The following is an 18409-nucleotide window of genomic DNA, read 5'->3' as shown; positions in this document are numbered from 1 at the left end:
TCGATTCCCGGCTTGGGTCACTGTCTGTGGAGTCTGCTCGTTCTCCCCATGTCTGCATGGGTTTCCTCCAGGTGCTCCGGTTTCCTCCCACAAGTCCCGAAAGATGTGCTGTTAGGTGAATTGGATATTCTGAATTCTCCCTCAGTGTACCCGAACAGGTGCCGGAATGTGGCGACTGGGGTTTTTTCACAGTAACTTCATTGCAGTGTTAATGTAAGCCTACTTGTGACTCTAATAAAGATTAATAATATTATTTATACATGCATTGAAACGGACATTCGAGTAACACTATAGGTGCTCCTAACATTTATAACATCGGCATCCCGTTTGCTTGCAATCAATTTTAAGCCCTTGTAACCCCTTCAAACAGGCAGTTGTTGAAGTCAAGGAAAGTAAAGACAATTAAACATGGCAGATTAGTACTACCCTGGTCCTGGGTCTTCTTTCTAAACTTAGTCAAAGGCACAAAATCCAGCACAGAATGATATGCAAACTTGGCCTAGGCTTCTACCAGAATTCAAAGATCACCAATGAAAAGCATTGTTGCATACAATGTTGTGCAAGTATCACTGGAAGGGGTATCACGGATCTAACATTTAATAACAATGTTATTCTTCTGTTTCACTTCCCACCATACAGCATCCTCCCAAACACCAGCAGGGTCATCTATTTAGATAGTCAGCTTGAAAAAAGAGCAACAGCGGAATCCCAACTACACAATTGAGGAACAGCAAGTGGTTGTGGCTGTGCTGAAGCAGGAACCTGCTTGCCCGAAGGCCAACTGGCGTCCTTCCCCCACTGCAGAGCCGGTAGATCCGCACTTCCATTGGCTCTCCATATAAAAGAGCTGCTACTAGAGTACAGTTGTCATCTGGAGATCTTTGATACTGCGTAAGTTGTGGCAGTGAAGGAGATCAGCAGCTACAGCTCTGTAATAATGAACAAGTGTTTATCAGCAATCCACTGGGGAATACAAGGCAACATCTACAGCAAAGCCTTTTTCAGAGTTCAGGTTAAGAGTATCGCTTAGAAATGTTTAGGTTGCAATATTTCAGACCTTTTGCTCAAATTCGCAAAAGGTTCCCAACAGGCTTACATATGTTGCTGGGGCATATTGAAAGAGACATTAAACAGAACTTCACAAGCAACCCCCCCCACCCCCCTCTCCCCCACCCCCAACCACCACCCCCTCCCCCCCTCTCCCCCACCCCCAACCACCACCCCCTCCCCCCCTCTCCCCCACCCCCAACCACCACCACCCCCCCCCCCCCCCCCCGCCGCCCATAGCTGTGCTCTTTCACAAATCAACGGACAGTCGGAGGTACCAACATATAACTGGAATAAGCATGGTGTTGGTGTTGCTACATCTGATCCCATCCCACTGCTAAATGACATAAAACTTTTTAAAAGTGTTTCCTATCTCAGGATATGAGTATCGCTGGCAAGAGCAGCACATACAGCCCACCCCTAGGTTCCCTTGGGAAAGTGGTGGCATGCCCCCTTCTCAGATTGCTGGCAGTTCGACACCAGTGACGCAAGTTATGAACAAGATTTGGTTTAGCACACTGGGCTAAATCGCTGGCTTTTAAAGCAGGCCAAGGCAGGCCAGCAGCAAGCACGGCTTGATTCCCGTACCAGCCTCCCCGAACAGGCGCCGGAATGTGGCGACTAAGGGCTTTTCACAGTAACTTCATTGAAGCCTACTCGTGACAATAAGCGATTTTCATTTTCATTTCATTTCATTTTCAGATTGCAGCAAATGGCATTGCTGCACCATCAATTACACACCAGGCAAGTTGTAGGAAATTAAGTAACGGTTTTAATACCCTGTCTGCTGCAGAACCCCGACTGGAGACAGGGCTACAGATCAGTCAACTATATACAACACCCAGTGAGGTGGAGCCACGGAAGAACAATATATAACACAGTGAGTGACAATGGAACAAACCGTAACAGAGAATATATACAGCGCTGTTAGTAACAGTGGAATTACAATAACAGTGGTTCACCACATTCAGCCCGTTATAAAAAAAGTCCAGCGGGGATGAAGCAAACTTAGATTAAGTCTATCAGGAGCTTTAACCTTCCGCTGTGACCTCCTCAGTCCCAGCTGTGGTGTGGGCACTGGTGTCGAGACCTGCGACTCCGGGAGCGTGTCATCCACTTCTTCTTCCGGAAGCGTCGACAGAGAGGGAGATGGTGTAGGCGCAGGGGCAATGGTAATGGAGGTAGACAGTGGAGGATCGGGTGGGGAACCAGCGGGTCCCAGGTCCCGGAGGGAGACTGTGTCCTGCCGCCAGTCCTGATGTGCCATGTAGGCATATTGTGGGTTAGCGTGGAGGAGCATAACCCGCTCGACCAGGGGATTGGTTTTGTGGTTCCTCACATGCTTCCGGAGGGGGACAGGCCCTGTGGCTGTCAGCCAGGACGGGAGCAAGACCCCTGAGATGGACTTCCTAGGGAAGACAAACATTCGTCCGTGAGGGGTCTTGTTGGTGGCAGTACACAGAAGTGACCGGATAGAGTGGAGCGCAACGGGAAGGACCTCCTACCAGCGGGCGACTGGGAGACTTCTAGGCCGTAGGGCCAGTAGGATGGCCTTCCAGACCGTCGCATTCTCCCTCTCCACCCATCCGTTTTCCCGGGGGTTGTAGCTGGTAGTTCGGCTTAAGGCGATGCCCTTGCTGAGCAGGAACTGACGCAGCTCATCAATCATCGACGAGGAGCCCCAATCACTGTGGATGTAGGTGGGGAAACCGAACAAGGTGAAGAGACTGTGCAGGGGCAGGGCCTTGATGACAGTGGCCGAGGTCATGTCAGGGCATGGGATGGCGAAGGGAAAACGTGAGTACTCATCAACAATGTTGAGGAAGTACACGTTACAGTCGATGGAAGGGAGGGGCCCTTCGAAGTCGATGCTAAGGCACTCAAAGGGGCGGGAAAAATTTGAGGGAGTAGCATCTTACTGTATCCGGATGGACAAAGCCGTCCGTGCTCCCGGATTCGAATAAGCGGGTCGTCTCGTGCCCGTTGATCCGGACGGTCATCATGGAGTTCTTGAGGTGACGGGGCCGGGACTGGTCGAGGGTGACGGAGGCGAGCTGCGGAAGGTGCTGGTCTGGTCGGTGGTCGCGGGTGGCGTCGAAGATGGCAGCTCCCACGAGTCGCACATGGCGGGTCGCGTTGGAGATGGCGAACAAGATGGCGGACTCCACAGGTCGCACGAGGCGGATGACGCGTTAGAAGGGGGCGGTCCCGACAGGCAAGATACCACACGGCGGGATTTGGACATTTTAGGCCGGGCCTGGCAGACTTTTGCAAAGTGGCCCTTCTTACCGCACTCGCTGCAGGGCGCGTTACGAGCCGGGCAGCATTGTCTGGAGTGCTGACCCTGGCTGCAGAAGTAGCAGGACTCTCCCCCAGAATTGGCGGGCTGCCGCACGGTCCTGGAGTTGGCGTGCTGCCACGCGCGGCACAGGCTTGTGACACCCCCGGATCGGGTGATGGCTGCGACCAGGACACCCACGAGGATGCCGCCTGGTCGGGTGTGAAGGCATCCATATTCTGGAAGGCCACTTCCAGGGAGTTTGTGAGGCATCCATATTCTGGAAGGCCACTTCCAGGGAGTTCGTGAGCCACACCGTGTCTTTAGGTCGAGGGTACCTCCTTCGGGCAGGCGCCGACGGATGTAGTCAGACCTAACGCCGGTCACATAGGCGTCCTGGATCAGGAGCTCGGTATGTTGAAATACAGTTACTGCCTGGCAGCTACAATTCCGGGCGAGTACTCACAGGTCACGCAGGAACTCGGCCAAAGATTCTCCTGGGCGCTGACGCCTCATGGCGAGGAGGTGCCGGGCGTACACCCCAATTTACCGCCCTCACATACTGCCCTTTGAGGAGTGTAATTGCCTCGTCATAAGTGGCCACGTCTCCGATGAGGATAAATATGAATGAAATGAAATGAAATGAATATTCGGTTGCTCATTCGGGCGTTGAGGACACGAAGCTTGTGCTCCCCTGAGACGGCGTCAGTGGAAGAGTCGAGGTAGGCCTCGAAACAGCTTAGCCATTGCTGGAAGATCCAGGTTCAAATCGCGCAGGCTTGAGTGACTTATCCATCGTACTATCTTGGAGTATTAAATTGATGCACCATCAATTACACACGAGGCAAGTTGTAGGAAACAAAGTAATGGTTTTAATACTCTAAGATGTAGCCTGTCTGCTGCTGAACCCCAACTGGAGACAGGTCTACAGATCAGTCAAATATATACAATACCCAGTGGGGTGGAGCCACGGAAGAACAACAATATATAACACAGTGAGTAACAATGGAACAAACAGTAACAGAGAATCTGTACAGCGCTGTAAGTAACAGTGGAACAACAGTGGAACTGCAATAACAGTGGTGCACCACATGGCACAACTCCACATTTGCCTCCCTGGTAGCAAGGACCCTAGACTACAAAGACAATTCTCATCAGACATTTCCAATATAGAGTGTTAAGCGTGGTTTTGAAATCCACCACAAATCCAGGCAGTGGAGCACAAAAAGCCAGGCCTACAGGAAATGCTGCATCCTCAGAGGTACTCCATCTCTGTTAAACATTAAATCAAGTCCTCCTCCAAATTCCAAAGCATTGTAAAGAAGAGGAATTATCCCGGTCAATATTGATATCTCTCAGCCACTGCCACTAAACCAAATGAACTGGCTGTTTGCCTTCTTGTTGTATGTTGGATCATTGTGTGTACAAATTGGCTGCTTGTTTGCCCATTTAACAACAGTAAATACCATCAAATTAATCCACCTGATCCAAAGTGTTTTAGCACACTCGGAGATTTTGTTATAGCAACCAAAAGTACCTTACTTCTCCTTTAAAAAGTCACTTGTTGGACCACAGCTGCACATTTACCTTTTATGTCACCATTCATAGGCACAGTGAGATCCCATCCAAAAGAACAACATTTTGCATTTGACCTCCACTCCATCAGATTTATACATTACTGATTTAAATGGTCATATGTGCAAGAGCAGCTTTTGTCAGCCAAAGTGGCCAGCTGGACATCATGCAGGCATCCTGAAAATCATTGAAGCCACCCCAAAAATCTCCAAAAACTTCTAAATCATATACACAGTTAAAGGAGGACTGCACGAAATGACACATGGTCTTAAAGTGGGCCAGTAGATGTTTAACGAGGCCGTACATTATGATTCAGTATGGTGGGGGAGGGGCAGTGCTCTGCCCCCCCCCCCCCCTAAACAGGTTAGTTTATCCAAAATGGGGGACAGAAAAGGAGACAATTCACTCAGCTAGCAAAGCAAAAATACATGAGCCGAAGACGGTCTGAGAACACAGCATGAAAAAAGATAGAATAACTAGACAGTTAAGCATTTTTTTTTTTTTAAAGTGTGTAACTGGAAAATAAGGAGAGAATGGAAACAGGAGAGAGAGAGTTAAGGGTGAAGTTAAACTCAGAATAGAAGTGATGCAGTTACTGAGGTATATCAGAAACACGCTATAGGAGGTTGGTGAAAGACTGCATCATTTCCTGGAATCGTGGAGTGTTGCTTTAAGGGCTAAGCAGAAATTTTACTTGTAGTCATTCTCGGCATGTTAAAATATTGCTTCTTCATGCCTTCGTCTGACATACAGAAAGCCATCACAGCACAAGGCTAACAACCAAGCATACAGCATTAACTAACCTGATGTTTCACATGGTCCTGTTAATTTGTTTTTTAAAAAAAAGGAAACTTCTTACATTGCTGGTTTTCTGAGCCTAGTCTATTCTTCCGCCCACTGCACTTGTCAGCATTCGTCAGCAATCACATGACAGCTTACTGCACTGCTGGTCAGTGGGTGGGACATCTGCCGAAGCAAGACAATACAAACGGCCTCTGCTTCAACCTACAGCAGATGCCCAGAATCTGCAATGGTTTGAAACAGGGGAACTTGGGACTTGCCACAAATGTGGTAAACAAAGACGTCCCAAGAAATACTGACTGAATAAACTGAAGCTAAAGCTAGAATTCTCTTACCAGACTTTCAGCCACCATTTGCGCCTGTACAATTACCCTTCCCTGCATCCCAAAACAATTATCTTCTTTCATAGTTCAAAATCCTCTTCATACCACTTCAGTGGGCCTCAGTCACCATGCCCAGGGAAAAGAAACAGAAATCACACTACAACGTTGAAGGCCCAATTATATATTTGGAAGGTGACCCTCGCATGACCCCTTACACACACTCATCCCACATAAACTATCTGCCCATCGTTGTAGTGTCAGGTTTTCAGTAAAATTGTTGCAGCGAAGAAAGCAGACATTTAGTTCATTGTGTCTGCACTGGTTCACCAAACAGGCACCCATACCTTAGTGCCATTCCCTTGCCTTACCATACCCCTGCACATTGCGTCTATTCAAGTAGTCATCTAACACCCTCTTAAAAGCCTCAGTTGAACCTGCCTCCACCACACTTCCAGGCAGTGCATCGCATACCCGAACCACTCATTGTATGAAAACGTTCTCATTTCACATTTGTTTCTTTTGCAAATCACTTTTAATCGGTGATAAAAGCAAAATACTGTGGATGCTGGAAATCTGAAATAAAAACAGAAAATGCTGGATAAACTCAGCAGGCCTGGCAGCATTTGTGGAGAGAAAAACACTGAACGTTTCAAGTCCATTGATCCTTCTGCAGAACTGAAAATGGATAGAAATGTGATTGTTTATATACTGGGAGGGGGACGGGGACAGAATTGTAAGTCAGTGATAGGTTGGAACTAAAGAGAGATTGGCAAAGATGTCATGGACATGAGACATGGTGCCATTAGAATGTTAATAGTGGCAAAGGTAGGATCGTGGAATGTGTTAATAGGAAAGCAGAGATTAGTGCTTAGTGGGAAAAGCAAGGGACAGTGGCCATGAGGATTGGGGTAGTTTTAGAATATGTCAGGGAATCTGAATACAGAAAAGAAAATGGGGGGGGGGGAAAGAAGTCAAGATGGAGGGGAAGGTTCACAGCCTAAAAAGTTGTTGTACTCAATGTTGAGTCCAGAGGGCTGTAAGATGCCTAATTGGAAGATGTGTTGTTCTTCCAGTTTGTGTTGGTTGTGCTGGCTACCTTAGCCACTTTGACAAACTGAATAATGTTGATAAATGTGCAATATAAAAACGCGGCAAATGTAGCAATCTAGAATGCTCTTTCAAAGAGCTAGTTCAGGCTCAATGGGCCGAAGGGTCTCCTTTTGCATTGTTAAGATTCTGTGAGTGTGCCCTCCAGCATCAGTAAACATTCAAATAAAGAAGAACGTGAATGGATATGGCATTTACTCTGCACATGCAAGCCATTCAGTGGCTGTGAGGTGACCATTTTGATCATTGTGACATCCCAGCGGAAGCAATCCTATCCTGGCTCATTCTCCCAGCCAGGGAAACAGGAAACTCAGCTGATTTTGCTTACTCCCTACACCAACAGGCACTGACGCAAAAGTAATACCAACGTCACTGCCCTGGCTGAGATCAACAAGCTCGTTAGTTACCAGATACTGAACCCAGAAGCTTCTTCATCCCTCAAAGGTGTACTCTGCAAGATTTAGTGCAACATAAAATGCAACTTTGGCAAACAAAGTCATCCAGACTCAAAACATTAGAGCTCTCTTTTCTCTCCACAGATGCTGTCGTGTCTGCTGTGATTGTCCAGTATTTTCAGTTTTTGTTTCACATTCCAGCATCTACAGTAATTTGATTTTATGAAATGCAGCTCACTTGTTGTTCACTAGAGCCATTTCAGTCATTTAAACCAGGGCACTAATACCACAAGGCATTCTATTAGTGTTGATGCAGATGCCCAATCTAACCTATTGTGTTTACTACAGTACTGTTTACTGGCACAGGAGGTCAGATACACAATTTATAATCTATAGATTTAAATTCCAATTTTAGAAAAACATCCACAGGTAGAATTTCCACAATAATCAAGGCATTATATCCAATTATATAAGCATCTATACCAATTTTGCCAATGTCAAGTTAATCATACAATTATGGTGTAACAAACTATATAGTCATTTAAATTCAGAACAGAAATGCCTTCCAGCATTTTCCGGATTTGTCAAATGCCTTTATCAGCAATATATTTACAGTTGTTATCTGCTACATTGAATCAAGAAGCACAACATTAATTTCAATATGCAATGACTGTCAAATGGGTATTTAGTTTTATCATGAAATCACAATTCTTTAGTTTTATCATGAAATCACAAGCAAGTGAATAGAGAACAATTCTTGGAATATGGTAATAAACCGGAGTGACAAATGGCCTCCTTCAAGGGGCACTTCTTTCAAAGCTTGCAGACTGTGGAAAAATTATATTCCACCTGTGGCTGTGGAGTTCAGGACAGGCAACGTCCAGTTTGCAAGGCAATCTAGTTGGAGTGGCGGATGGGATGGGTCCTTAACCATGGAAGAAAGCAAGCTACCTCTTCCTGTCAGTATGACAATTCCCATACTACCAAAATGGTTTGCCTTCGGTCACCAACACACACCCAAATACAATTGATTTATACTGCAATTATGTGATTTAGATGGAACTAAGAGCAGAGTCTTGCTAGAATTTGGAAAAGTGTTAGGCTCAGACTGAAAATCGAAGTGCAACTCTCCAGTTGCTCAGATCAGTTTCACGGCAGATCTCTCGCCTTTTTAAAGAAAAAAAGAGTTAGCGTGGTTTACAGCATCATTCTAGCTGTAGGGTGGGGCCTGATAGAACCGGCAACTGATTCCAGAGAGACCCGGAGGTGATCTTTAATGGGCACCTTGATGGGCACTGAAACCTAACAGCCCCTACCACGGAGGTATCCACAACCTGACCCCGACATTCATCATCATCATACACTGCCCCGGACAATCATCGCCAGCATTCCACCATTCCCTGCTCCCCACCTCGATACTCATCGCCGTCAGTCCACCCCCACCCCCCCTCCGATAATCATTTTTTAAAAATAAATTTAGAGTACCCAATTATTATTTTCCAATTCAGGGGCAATTTAGCATGGCCAAGCCACCTAACCTGATTTGGGTTGTGGGGGTGAAACCCACAGACAGGGGGAAAATGTGCAAACTCCACACGGACAGTGACCCAGGGCCGGGATCAAACCTGGGTCCTCAGCGCCATAGGCAGCAGTGCGCCACCGTGCCGTCCTACCTCCGATAATCATTGACAGTATTCCCCTTCACTCCACGCCCCCCCCCCCTCCTCGACAATCATCGTCAAAAGTCCCCAAACCCCCTCCCACTGCAGAAGTATCGCCAGCATCGCCCCCCCCCCCCTCAGTGACCGTTACGTCCCCATGGTCTCCCACTAGGAGCCCGCCCTGGCATCGCCCACTGGCACAGGTTGGCACTGTGCTAACTTGACAATGTCATCCTGTGCCAGTGTCAGGGCACAGCCATGCCATGTCATTCCACCATCCCCCCCCCCCCCCCCCCGCCACGGTCAGGGGCTATACTTACCTCTGCGCCCCAGGAGGGATCCACTCGACTGATTCTAGGATGGCCAAGCCTGTTGTAAACCTCGCCAATGTGACGGTATGACTATTTAGTGAGGGGGGAAATCATGTGGTGGTGGTGGTGGTGGTGAGGGGGGGGTGGGGGAGGAGGCTATTAATAATACTTAAATTAATTACAATCTATTCTCCAGAGAGATTCACATTTCCTGATTTTGCACCCGCGTCGCCAATCCCACGCCTAGCTAGCACGGGCTCAAAAATCACCCCCTAAATCTCTACCATTGGGCAATATGCCTCCGCTAGGAGTACAAAAATGTCATTTGTTCTTATGTGTCATTATTAGGATATTACAGTGCACAAATAATTGAAGATACTTATTTCAGTTGTGTCTATTTAACAATTTTTTTAAAAAATCAACATTTCTTTGAACAGTCATTAACCTGAAATGTTAAGTCTGTTTTTCTTTTCCACAGATGTTACCTGACCTGCTGAGTATTTCCAGCATTTTCTGTTTTTAATTTAACATTTCTTTGAAATGCCTTTATTCAGTAAATATGCTTTGATTAACTATTCAAATCAGAGGGCAGCACGGTAGCGCAGTGGTTAGCATTACGAGGTCCCAGGTTCGATCCCGGCTCTGGGTCACTGTCCGTGTGGAGTTTGCACATTTTCCCCGTGTTTGTGTGGGTTTCGCCCCCACAACCCAAAGATGTGCTGGGTAGGTGGTTAGGCCACGCTAAATTACCCCTTAATTGAAAAAAATGAATTGGGTACTCTAAATTATCCCATTGTAATATTCACCTGAAACTAGCTGATTTTTAGGTTAGCTCTTTGACATCTAGTTTCTCACCTTATTCTTTCACCATGATTGTGTACAGTTCTTTTGTACAGCAATGGGACTCAGATACAAGAACAATTTGTATTTATATAGCATCTTTAATGCTGTTAAACTTTCACCAAAGAGGTAGGTTTGAAGGAGTACCTTACAGGACGAAAGTGAAGACCCGGAGAGGTTTAGATGGGAATTCCACAGTTACCATAAGGCAGGATTTGATCAAAATTGGGGACGCTAAAGAGTTAGATTAGAGCAGATGTCTCGGAGGTTGTGGTGCTGGAGCAAGTTATAAAGATCAGGAGAGGTCATCTCGGTGGCGGAGTCTGCACGTTCTCCCCGTGTCTACGTGGTTTTCCTCCGGGTGCTCCGGTTTCCTCCCACAGTCCAAAAACTTGCAGGTTAGGTGGATCGGTCTTGATAAATTGCCCTTAGTGACCCCAAAAAGGTTAGGAGGGGTTTTTAGGTTGCAGGGATAGGGCAGAGGTGAGGGCTTAAGTGGGTCAGTGCAGACTTGAATGGCCGAATGGCCTCCTGTTCTGCACTGTATGTTCTATGTTCTATGAAAAAAAGGATAAGATTTTCAAAATTGAGGTATTGCTTAACCAGGAGCCAGCGGAGATCAGCGAACACAGGGAAGATTGGTGAACGAGATTTGGTGCGAGTGAGGACATGAGCAGTGAGATTTGGATGATCACAAAAATGTGCGTGGCCGCCAGCACAGTACGACGTTCGGGATGGTTAAGGTGGTAGGTAAACAAAAAGGCATGGTGCGGAGCATGTGCTCATAGTGAGAGCGAGAATGTGTGACTGAAAACTCATATCAGGGTCAAATATTACACCAAGCTTGCAAATACTCAGGTTCAGATAATCATCAGGGAGAAGGATACAGTGGGTGGCGAGACCACAAGAGTTCATAGAGGGGACCTAAGAAAATGGCTTCCGTCTTCCCAATATTTAACTAGAGGAAATTTCTACTTGTCCAGTACTGGATGTCTGATAAGCAGTCTGACAATTTAGAGATGTTAGATGGGTCGGGAAAGGTGATGGTGAGGTCCAGCTGGGTGTCATCAGTGTACAGATGGAAGCAGACGTTGTTTTCAAATGATGCTGCCGAGACGAGAAATAAGAGGCCAAGAGTAGATCCTTGGAGACACCAGAGGCAACTCTTCAAAATTGAGAAGGGAAGCCTTCGATGGTGATTCGCTGGAACAAGGCAATTGCTGTTCCAACTGGACAAAGCTGGAGAATAGCGAGGTCAATGTGAGAAAGACTGCATATATGTCGAGACGGACGAGGAGTGAAAGTCTGCCTTTTTTGCAATCAGTTCGTTGTGACTGGAACCATAATCTAAAAGACTGGGAACTTGTACCATATCCATGAAGAATAAATGTGCATGCAAATGGCAAAAAGAATCAAGAACTATAAAGTACTAAGGGGGGATTTCAATTATGCCAAAATAGGTAGGGGTAGTAACAGTGTAAAGGGTAAAGTGGGGGAGGAATTCCTGACATCTACAGACATAAACTTCCTTGATCAATGTATCTGCAGATCAAAAACCAAACAGTTTGAGATCTAGATCTAAGGATTTAAGTGGGACCATATTTCGATGACCAGTGATCATAATATCAGAAGGTCTCAAATTCTTGAAAAGGAGCAACGTGCAATCAAACATAAATATTCTTTACCGGAGAACAGCTCAGGTAGCCCAGGGGAGTTGGAATCAGAAATGGGGAGGCAACATGGTCATTAAGCAATAGTAGGCCTTCTAACAGAACAAAACAGATGCATTCCTATGAGGGAGAGAAGAAGGACATCCAAAGCTAGACCTCACTGGACAACTAAAGATATCAAGGTTAAAATTAAGCAGAAAAGGGAGACTTATGACAATTGTACTGCTCATTATACAGTAGCAAACTAAACTGAATACAATTCAACAGTCTTTTCTAAACACAAAAAGTAAAGGCATAATAAAAGGGTGGAGTCAATTAGGAATGAAATCGGAGATACTGGGTGCAATTCTCCCAAAAGGTAACAAAGTCCCCTAGCGAGCCTCTGAGCGCTTCACCTCATGTTTCCCAGTGCTCACAACTTGCGTTGAGTAAGGGGTCTGAATGAGGAACGCACAGCCAAGGCCAAACATAGCCCCGTTTTGTACAGTGGAGAGTGCCACTTACCGCTCCCCATTGTAGCGCGAGATCGGGAAGCCATTTTTAAATGGCATCTCGATCTTCAAGGCCCCCAGAACAAGCCCCAACCTCCCCCAGCCCAAAAGCACTTTGGGCAGGGTTCCCCCCACTCCCCCTTGGCAGTGCCAGACTGGCACCCAGGTGGCAGTGCCAGGGTGGCACCAATCATGCCAGGGCACCACCCTGCTCAAAGGGCATGCAGCTGGGGGCCTTCAATCCCTTGGGAGACCCCCACGGGTGCCGTTGCATCGGGTCCCTGTTTGTGGGGTCCAGTGCTGAACGGCGCTCACCTGAGGTGTCTAAGGCGAAGGGGTTGAATCCCAAAGCCTCAGGTTTACCTCAGGAATCTGCACATTAGAGTGAGGCTTACTGACTCGCTCTAATGTGCAGATTTACCCAAAAGTGAACCGCGCATTGTGGGTGCGATTCACATCGCAACATCTCGCGAGATCCCATTGGATCTCGGGAGGCGTGACGAGCCGGGTAGATCCCGAGAGCGAGGCCACACTGAGCCGCGGCGAGCTGATTTTCAGGCGCAATATGGCCTTTGGATAGCGCCCATTCTTGCGTAGTCAGCAGGCAATGGCTCAGTTACTAAATAAGAACTTTGCGTCTGCCATGATGAGAGAAAAAAGAAGCTGCCAATACAGCAGTGATAAAGAGATTGGGGAGTTCACAAAACAGAAAGGTGTTGTGGTCCGGGTGGGATGTCTCCTAGGTTACAAAAGAAAGTAAGGATGGAAATTGAAGAGGCTCTTGCCACAATCCTCTAATCCTTCTTAGTTAAGGGGTGGTGTCAGAAGACTGGAAAATATCATAAACAAGTTTAAAAAAAGATGGAGTGGATTTAAACCCAGCAACTAGAGGAGCCAACCTAACATCAGTAGCAGAGACACTTTTAGATACAGCAATCGGGGACAAAATTAGTTGCCATTTAGTAAATGCAGAAAATTTGCATTGTAGACTCTTTTGGATTGGGCTGGGTCTATGCTGGTGAGAGACAGAGACACAGCAATAAAAAAATAGCGAAAATGTGGATGGAGTGTTAGTTAAACCTAAATTTCCTCATTCCTGCATGCTGGAAATTGGCATTGTAATGCAATTATTCCTTTGCTGGGTGCAAATTGACTGGAAATTGAGGGCCCAATTGTTCTTTCGATCTTTTGTTCGAAGAGATATCTGTTAAGAGCATTCAAACATCGCTACTACTGTAAAACAAAGTGAAGTGAAACCTGTAAATTTACAAAGCTAAACCCCTAACCACTGAGCATTTGAGATAACTCACTCTTGTTCAAAATGAGGACTTTTTTTTAATGGCAGCATACATAGCTTCTATGGGAATAGTGTATATAGTATTGGTTGATCACCCCAACATTGTTCAATTATTCTAAAAGCAGAATACCAATAATGCTGGAAATCTGAAATAAAAACAGATAATGTTGTTTAAACTCAGAGGGACTGGCAGCATCTGTGGGCAGAAACAGAGTTAACATTTCAAGTCCATATGACTCTTCTACATTGTTCAAATAATATTCAGCTGCTAACCAGGACTGGTCCTTAAAAGGCAGAGCTTAGACAATTTGGGGAGCTTTTACAACATACTATATAAATGCAAGTTAGGGTTATTGTATTTACTGATCGATTCCCTTTCTTAACTATGGAGTTTCTCACTTTTACAAAATGACACCATATTAGTTTTTAAAAATCATTCATGACTAAGCAGGACTAGCAAGACCAGTCCTTATTGCACATCCCGAATTGCTCATGAGAAGGTGATGGTGAGCCTCCTTCTTGAACCACTGCAGTCCATGTGGTGTAGATACACCCAGAGGTTAGGTAGGGAGTTCTAGGATTTTGTCCGAGCAACGATGAAGGAACATATATTTCTATGTCAGGATGGTGTGCGACTTGGAGGAGAACTTTCAGGTGGTGGTGTTCCCATGGATTGCCTGTGCTTGTTCTTCTATATGGTTGAGGTTGAAGTTTGGAAGGTGCTGTCAAAGGAACCTTAGCAACTTGCCACAGTGACTTTGTAGCTGATGCACACTGCAGATGGTGTTGATGGTGGAGAGTGTAGATACTGGAGATAATGTAGAATGGGATGCCAGTCAACTGTACTGCTTTGTCAAGGTTGCTGATGAGCTTCTGAAGTGTTGTTAGAACTGTAAACATTCAGTCAAGAGACTGACCTAGAGGAAAGGCTTTCAGGAGTGAGTCACCAACCACTGAATACCCTGCCTCTGACCTGCTCTTGTAGCCACAGTACTTATGTGGTGGGTTACTTAATGGCAAAGTAGTGCCCCGCATCGGCCACTCACGTGCTCCGGACTGCCCACCCACATTGCCGCCATCCCCGAATGAAGCCCCCCGCTGCCCGCCGATCGGCCCTCCCCCGATTGTGGTGGCCCCAGACTGAGTCCGCAGCTGCCTCACAAGGTTCCCGTAGGCTGGGAGCATGAGAGTCCCATGCCTTTAGGAATCCGGCTGGTTGGGGATGGAGCATCACAGGGCGGGCCTCAGGCAATGGCCTGAGGCGGTGGTGGATACTCGGCGTATCGATTTTTGGGGGTGGCGGAGAATATAAAAACCAGCGGCGCTCCAGATTTCGGCGCCAAAACGTATTCTCCGCCCCGTTGATGAACACGATTTTGGCATCGGGAGGGACAAAGAATCCAGCCCATTGTCTTGGCACGTACGTGACACGTAACTCTCATACCGCACATCAATCTGAGTCTGAATGGTGTACAGGTCTTGCTGCAGGTATATACAGGTGGTTTCATTATCCGAGGAGTTTGCAAACCAATCAGTATTCAATCACCAACAAACATTCCTTCTTTGAACTTATGATGAAGGGATGATCATTGATGTAGAAGCAGAAGATGGTTAGGCCTAGAACACTGAGGAACTCCTACTGCATTATCCTATGGTTGGCTTCCAACAAACTTCCTTTGTGCTAGATATGACTCCTATCAGTGGAAAAGACAGTATTGCCTCAGTTCCCATCATCCTGTAGTTTTACTAGGGCTTCTAGATGCTGCACTCAAGAGAAATGTTGCAATGATGTCAAAACCAGTCACTCTCACCTTATCTCTGGTGTTCAGCTCTTCTCACCATGTTTGGACAAAGGATGTAATGTGGCCTGGAGCCACGTGGCCATGTCTGAACCCAAACCAAGCATTGGTGAGCAGGTTACTGCTGAGTAAATATTGTCTGACAGCACTTTCAATGGCTCTTTCCATCACCTTGCTGATGTTTGAGAGTAGGCTAATGGAGTGACGGGATTAGATTTATCTTGTATCAAGAAATAACTGAGCACATTGGATGAGGTGAATAGGATTGTCTGAAGACTGCTTTCTTCAATTGTGGCAGACTCAGGCAGAGCTAAAATGGATCATCCACTTGGCACTTCTGGCTAAGGTCATTGCAAATGCCTTTCTTTTGCTTTTCACGGTCATCATGGAGGATAGGGATGTTGTGGAGCCTCATGCTCCCATTAGTGGTTTCATTGTCCACCACCACTCATAACTAGGGGCGGTATTCACCAAAGCGTTGGCTGGTGGGAGAATATGGCGGGGGGGCCAGAAATCAGTTTCATACTGGTGTGAATATATAGTGGGATCTTCCGGTGGTGCCTGCTCTGGTCAGCCAGAATACCACCAAAGGACAGCATTGAACTATTTGCATCTCGTTAATGGGATGCAGATTAAGGCCTGAACGACAACCCCACCCCACCCACACCCGATTCTCAGCGATGCTGGTGGGAAACATGTTTGTACAACATGATGCGCAGATGTCAGGACACATCTGAACAAGATCTTAGACTGCCTCCAGAGTTCAGGATGGAGGTCGCCCAGCAACCCTGGACGACCACAGCAGTAGATCAGGGGAGCATCTGCAGGCAGACCTCCCAGATCAGGGGTCCTGGAGGTGGTCCATCACCTAGCCTCAAAATGTTCCTGGTGAACTATCTTTGTTCTCAGGAGGTCCATCTCCCAGTCTCATTAGAGTGCTCCTGGAGATCTATCTTCATTTTCAGGCAGTCACCTCCTTTCTTCAATAGTGGGTCAGTGATGATGTCTTTTCAATATGGCACCCGGTCACGGCGGCGGACTACAGGCATCCGGACCTACCCCGCCAGTGAACACAGTGTGAAATACCCAATTGCATCATTAATTAGGTCAGGGTAGAAGATTTGGCATGTTTTCCTACCAGCTGCCGCAATAGGAAACACTCCACGTTGCCATCCCGCCACGGTCTCAAAATGGGAGAATTGCGCCCTGGATGTGGTGGGACTGCAAGCCTTTGATCCGATCTGTTTATTGTGGGATCGCTTAACCCTATCTACAGAATGATGCACCTGCTGTTTAGCATGCAGATAGCTTCACCCAGTTTGGGGGGGGGGGGGGGGGGCTCGTTTTCAAGTACGCCTCATACTGCTCCTTGCAAACTCTCCTGGACTCCTCATTGAACCAGGAATGGTTCCCTGGCTTGATGGAAATTAGCGAGAGAAATGTTGACCCTGAGGTTACAGATTGCGGTGGCTAAACTGTAAACATGAAAGGGGGGGGGCAGCATTTAACCGTGCCAGCTATTTTAAGACGTCACTTATACAAAGATTATTTAAACCTACATGTGATGAAAAGAAAAAGGTTATTTATACTAAACTTTTTTAAAAACGGTGAATGAGGGCAACTCCTTCGACCCCATCATCCACACCATTTAAAAGAGGATTTTTTAAAATGCAAACGGGAGGATTGCTGCACTATAAGCAGTGGTCATGTGAAAGGAGTGTCTGGATACATGAATCAATCAATAATGTTTGGGACATTAACCGAATATATTTCCACATGAAGCTAAGATGAAGCATTAATGCTGCAGCCCCGCGTTTAAATGCCGCCTGTTGGGGGTGGGGTAGGGGGCACTGCTCTGGGGAGGCGGGCACTCTGCCTTTAAGAGCACAATGTCCGGCTGCCTGCCCGCCCCTGGTTCCTGCCTTTGTGAGCGCCGAGGCGAGGGCTTCAGACAAACGAAAGAATGGCACCGGTAACCCGGTCTCCGCCCATGTGAGACACAGACAGAGATAGAGCAGCCGTACCGGGTGCCAGTCTTGCCTGGTGAGGGTTGTCTGGGCAAAGGGAGGGGATGGAATCAGCGACACAAAACGACAGACGGGCTGGGTCCGCCACTTACTTTCTCCACCTCCGAGTGCATGTTGCCGCTACTGCGTCTTTCAACTCTGCTTCCTGGCGCTGACAGCAGCTCACTCTCATAGCGTGGCGACTGGGTGTGTGTGTGTGGAGGGAAGGGGTGGGGTTTCTCTCATATATATATATTTTTTTGCCGCCCGGCTGCCTGTCGGAACGAGCAGCCCGACCCTAACCCCACCCTTACGGCAACGCCCCGTCTGTGTGTGACCGTGGAACACGCAGTGCGGCACCGCCTCAAAAAGCAATCCGAGCGGCCTGAAACTGGGGGCTCCTGGAGCAGAGCATCAGTGAGGGGAGGGCCACCACCATCCTGCTGCCCTTTACATAACTAGCCAGGATACATGTTAAAATAGGACTAATTCCTCAATAGAACATTGACCTCTCCCACCTCATCGTTTACTTCCCTTAACGACACGATCCAATCTGCTGTGAAACGTGTAATTTAGTGACCAGCCTGACCAGGGAACCGCCTTTGCCCTCCTGTTCCGCCCCAGGCGTTAACTGACAAATATAGGGTGGGGTGATTTACAACGTGCTCAAACCTTACTTCATCCCGAGAAAATGTTATTTCCTTTAAATAATGTGGGATGTATTTTGAACATTAAAATACATCCCACCTCAGAAGGAGGATATTAGATTCCTGATACCCACAGCGAACCCTGCCACTTCAACTATGGC

The 18409-nt window shown here is 47.0% G+C and overlaps 1 protein-coding gene across 7 annotated transcripts in view; it reads right to left on the bottom strand.

Moving 5' to 3' along the window:
• Window positions 1–18138, bottom strand: part of LOC140421035 (Krueppel-like factor 12) — a 236070-nt gene extending 217932 nt beyond the window's left edge. The window contains exon 1 of one of the 7 annotated variants that reach the window (XM_072505336.1): window positions 18120–18138. Coding sequence is in view for 3 of the 7 variants with exons in the window: in XM_072505332.1 (XP_072361433.1) it covers window positions 17715–17735 (21 nt within the window). In the remaining 4 variants the exon portion in view is untranslated. Of the gene's footprint in view, window positions 1–5703; window positions 5796–17714; window positions 17904–18119 lie in introns of those variants that run through there. The other 6 variants (XM_072505332.1, XM_072505330.1, XM_072505333.1 and 3 more) reach the window with 6 other exon arrangements.
• Between the last annotated feature and the right edge of the window lie 271 nt (window positions 18139–18409).

The sequence above is a fragment of the Scyliorhinus torazame genome, chromosome 5 (assembly GCF_047496885.1).
Source record: "Scyliorhinus torazame isolate Kashiwa2021f chromosome 5, sScyTor2.1, whole genome shotgun sequence".
Lineage (NCBI taxonomy): Eukaryota > Metazoa > Chordata > Chondrichthyes > Carcharhiniformes > Scyliorhinidae > Scyliorhinus > Scyliorhinus torazame.
This window is presented reverse-complemented; position numbering and strand designations above follow the sequence as displayed.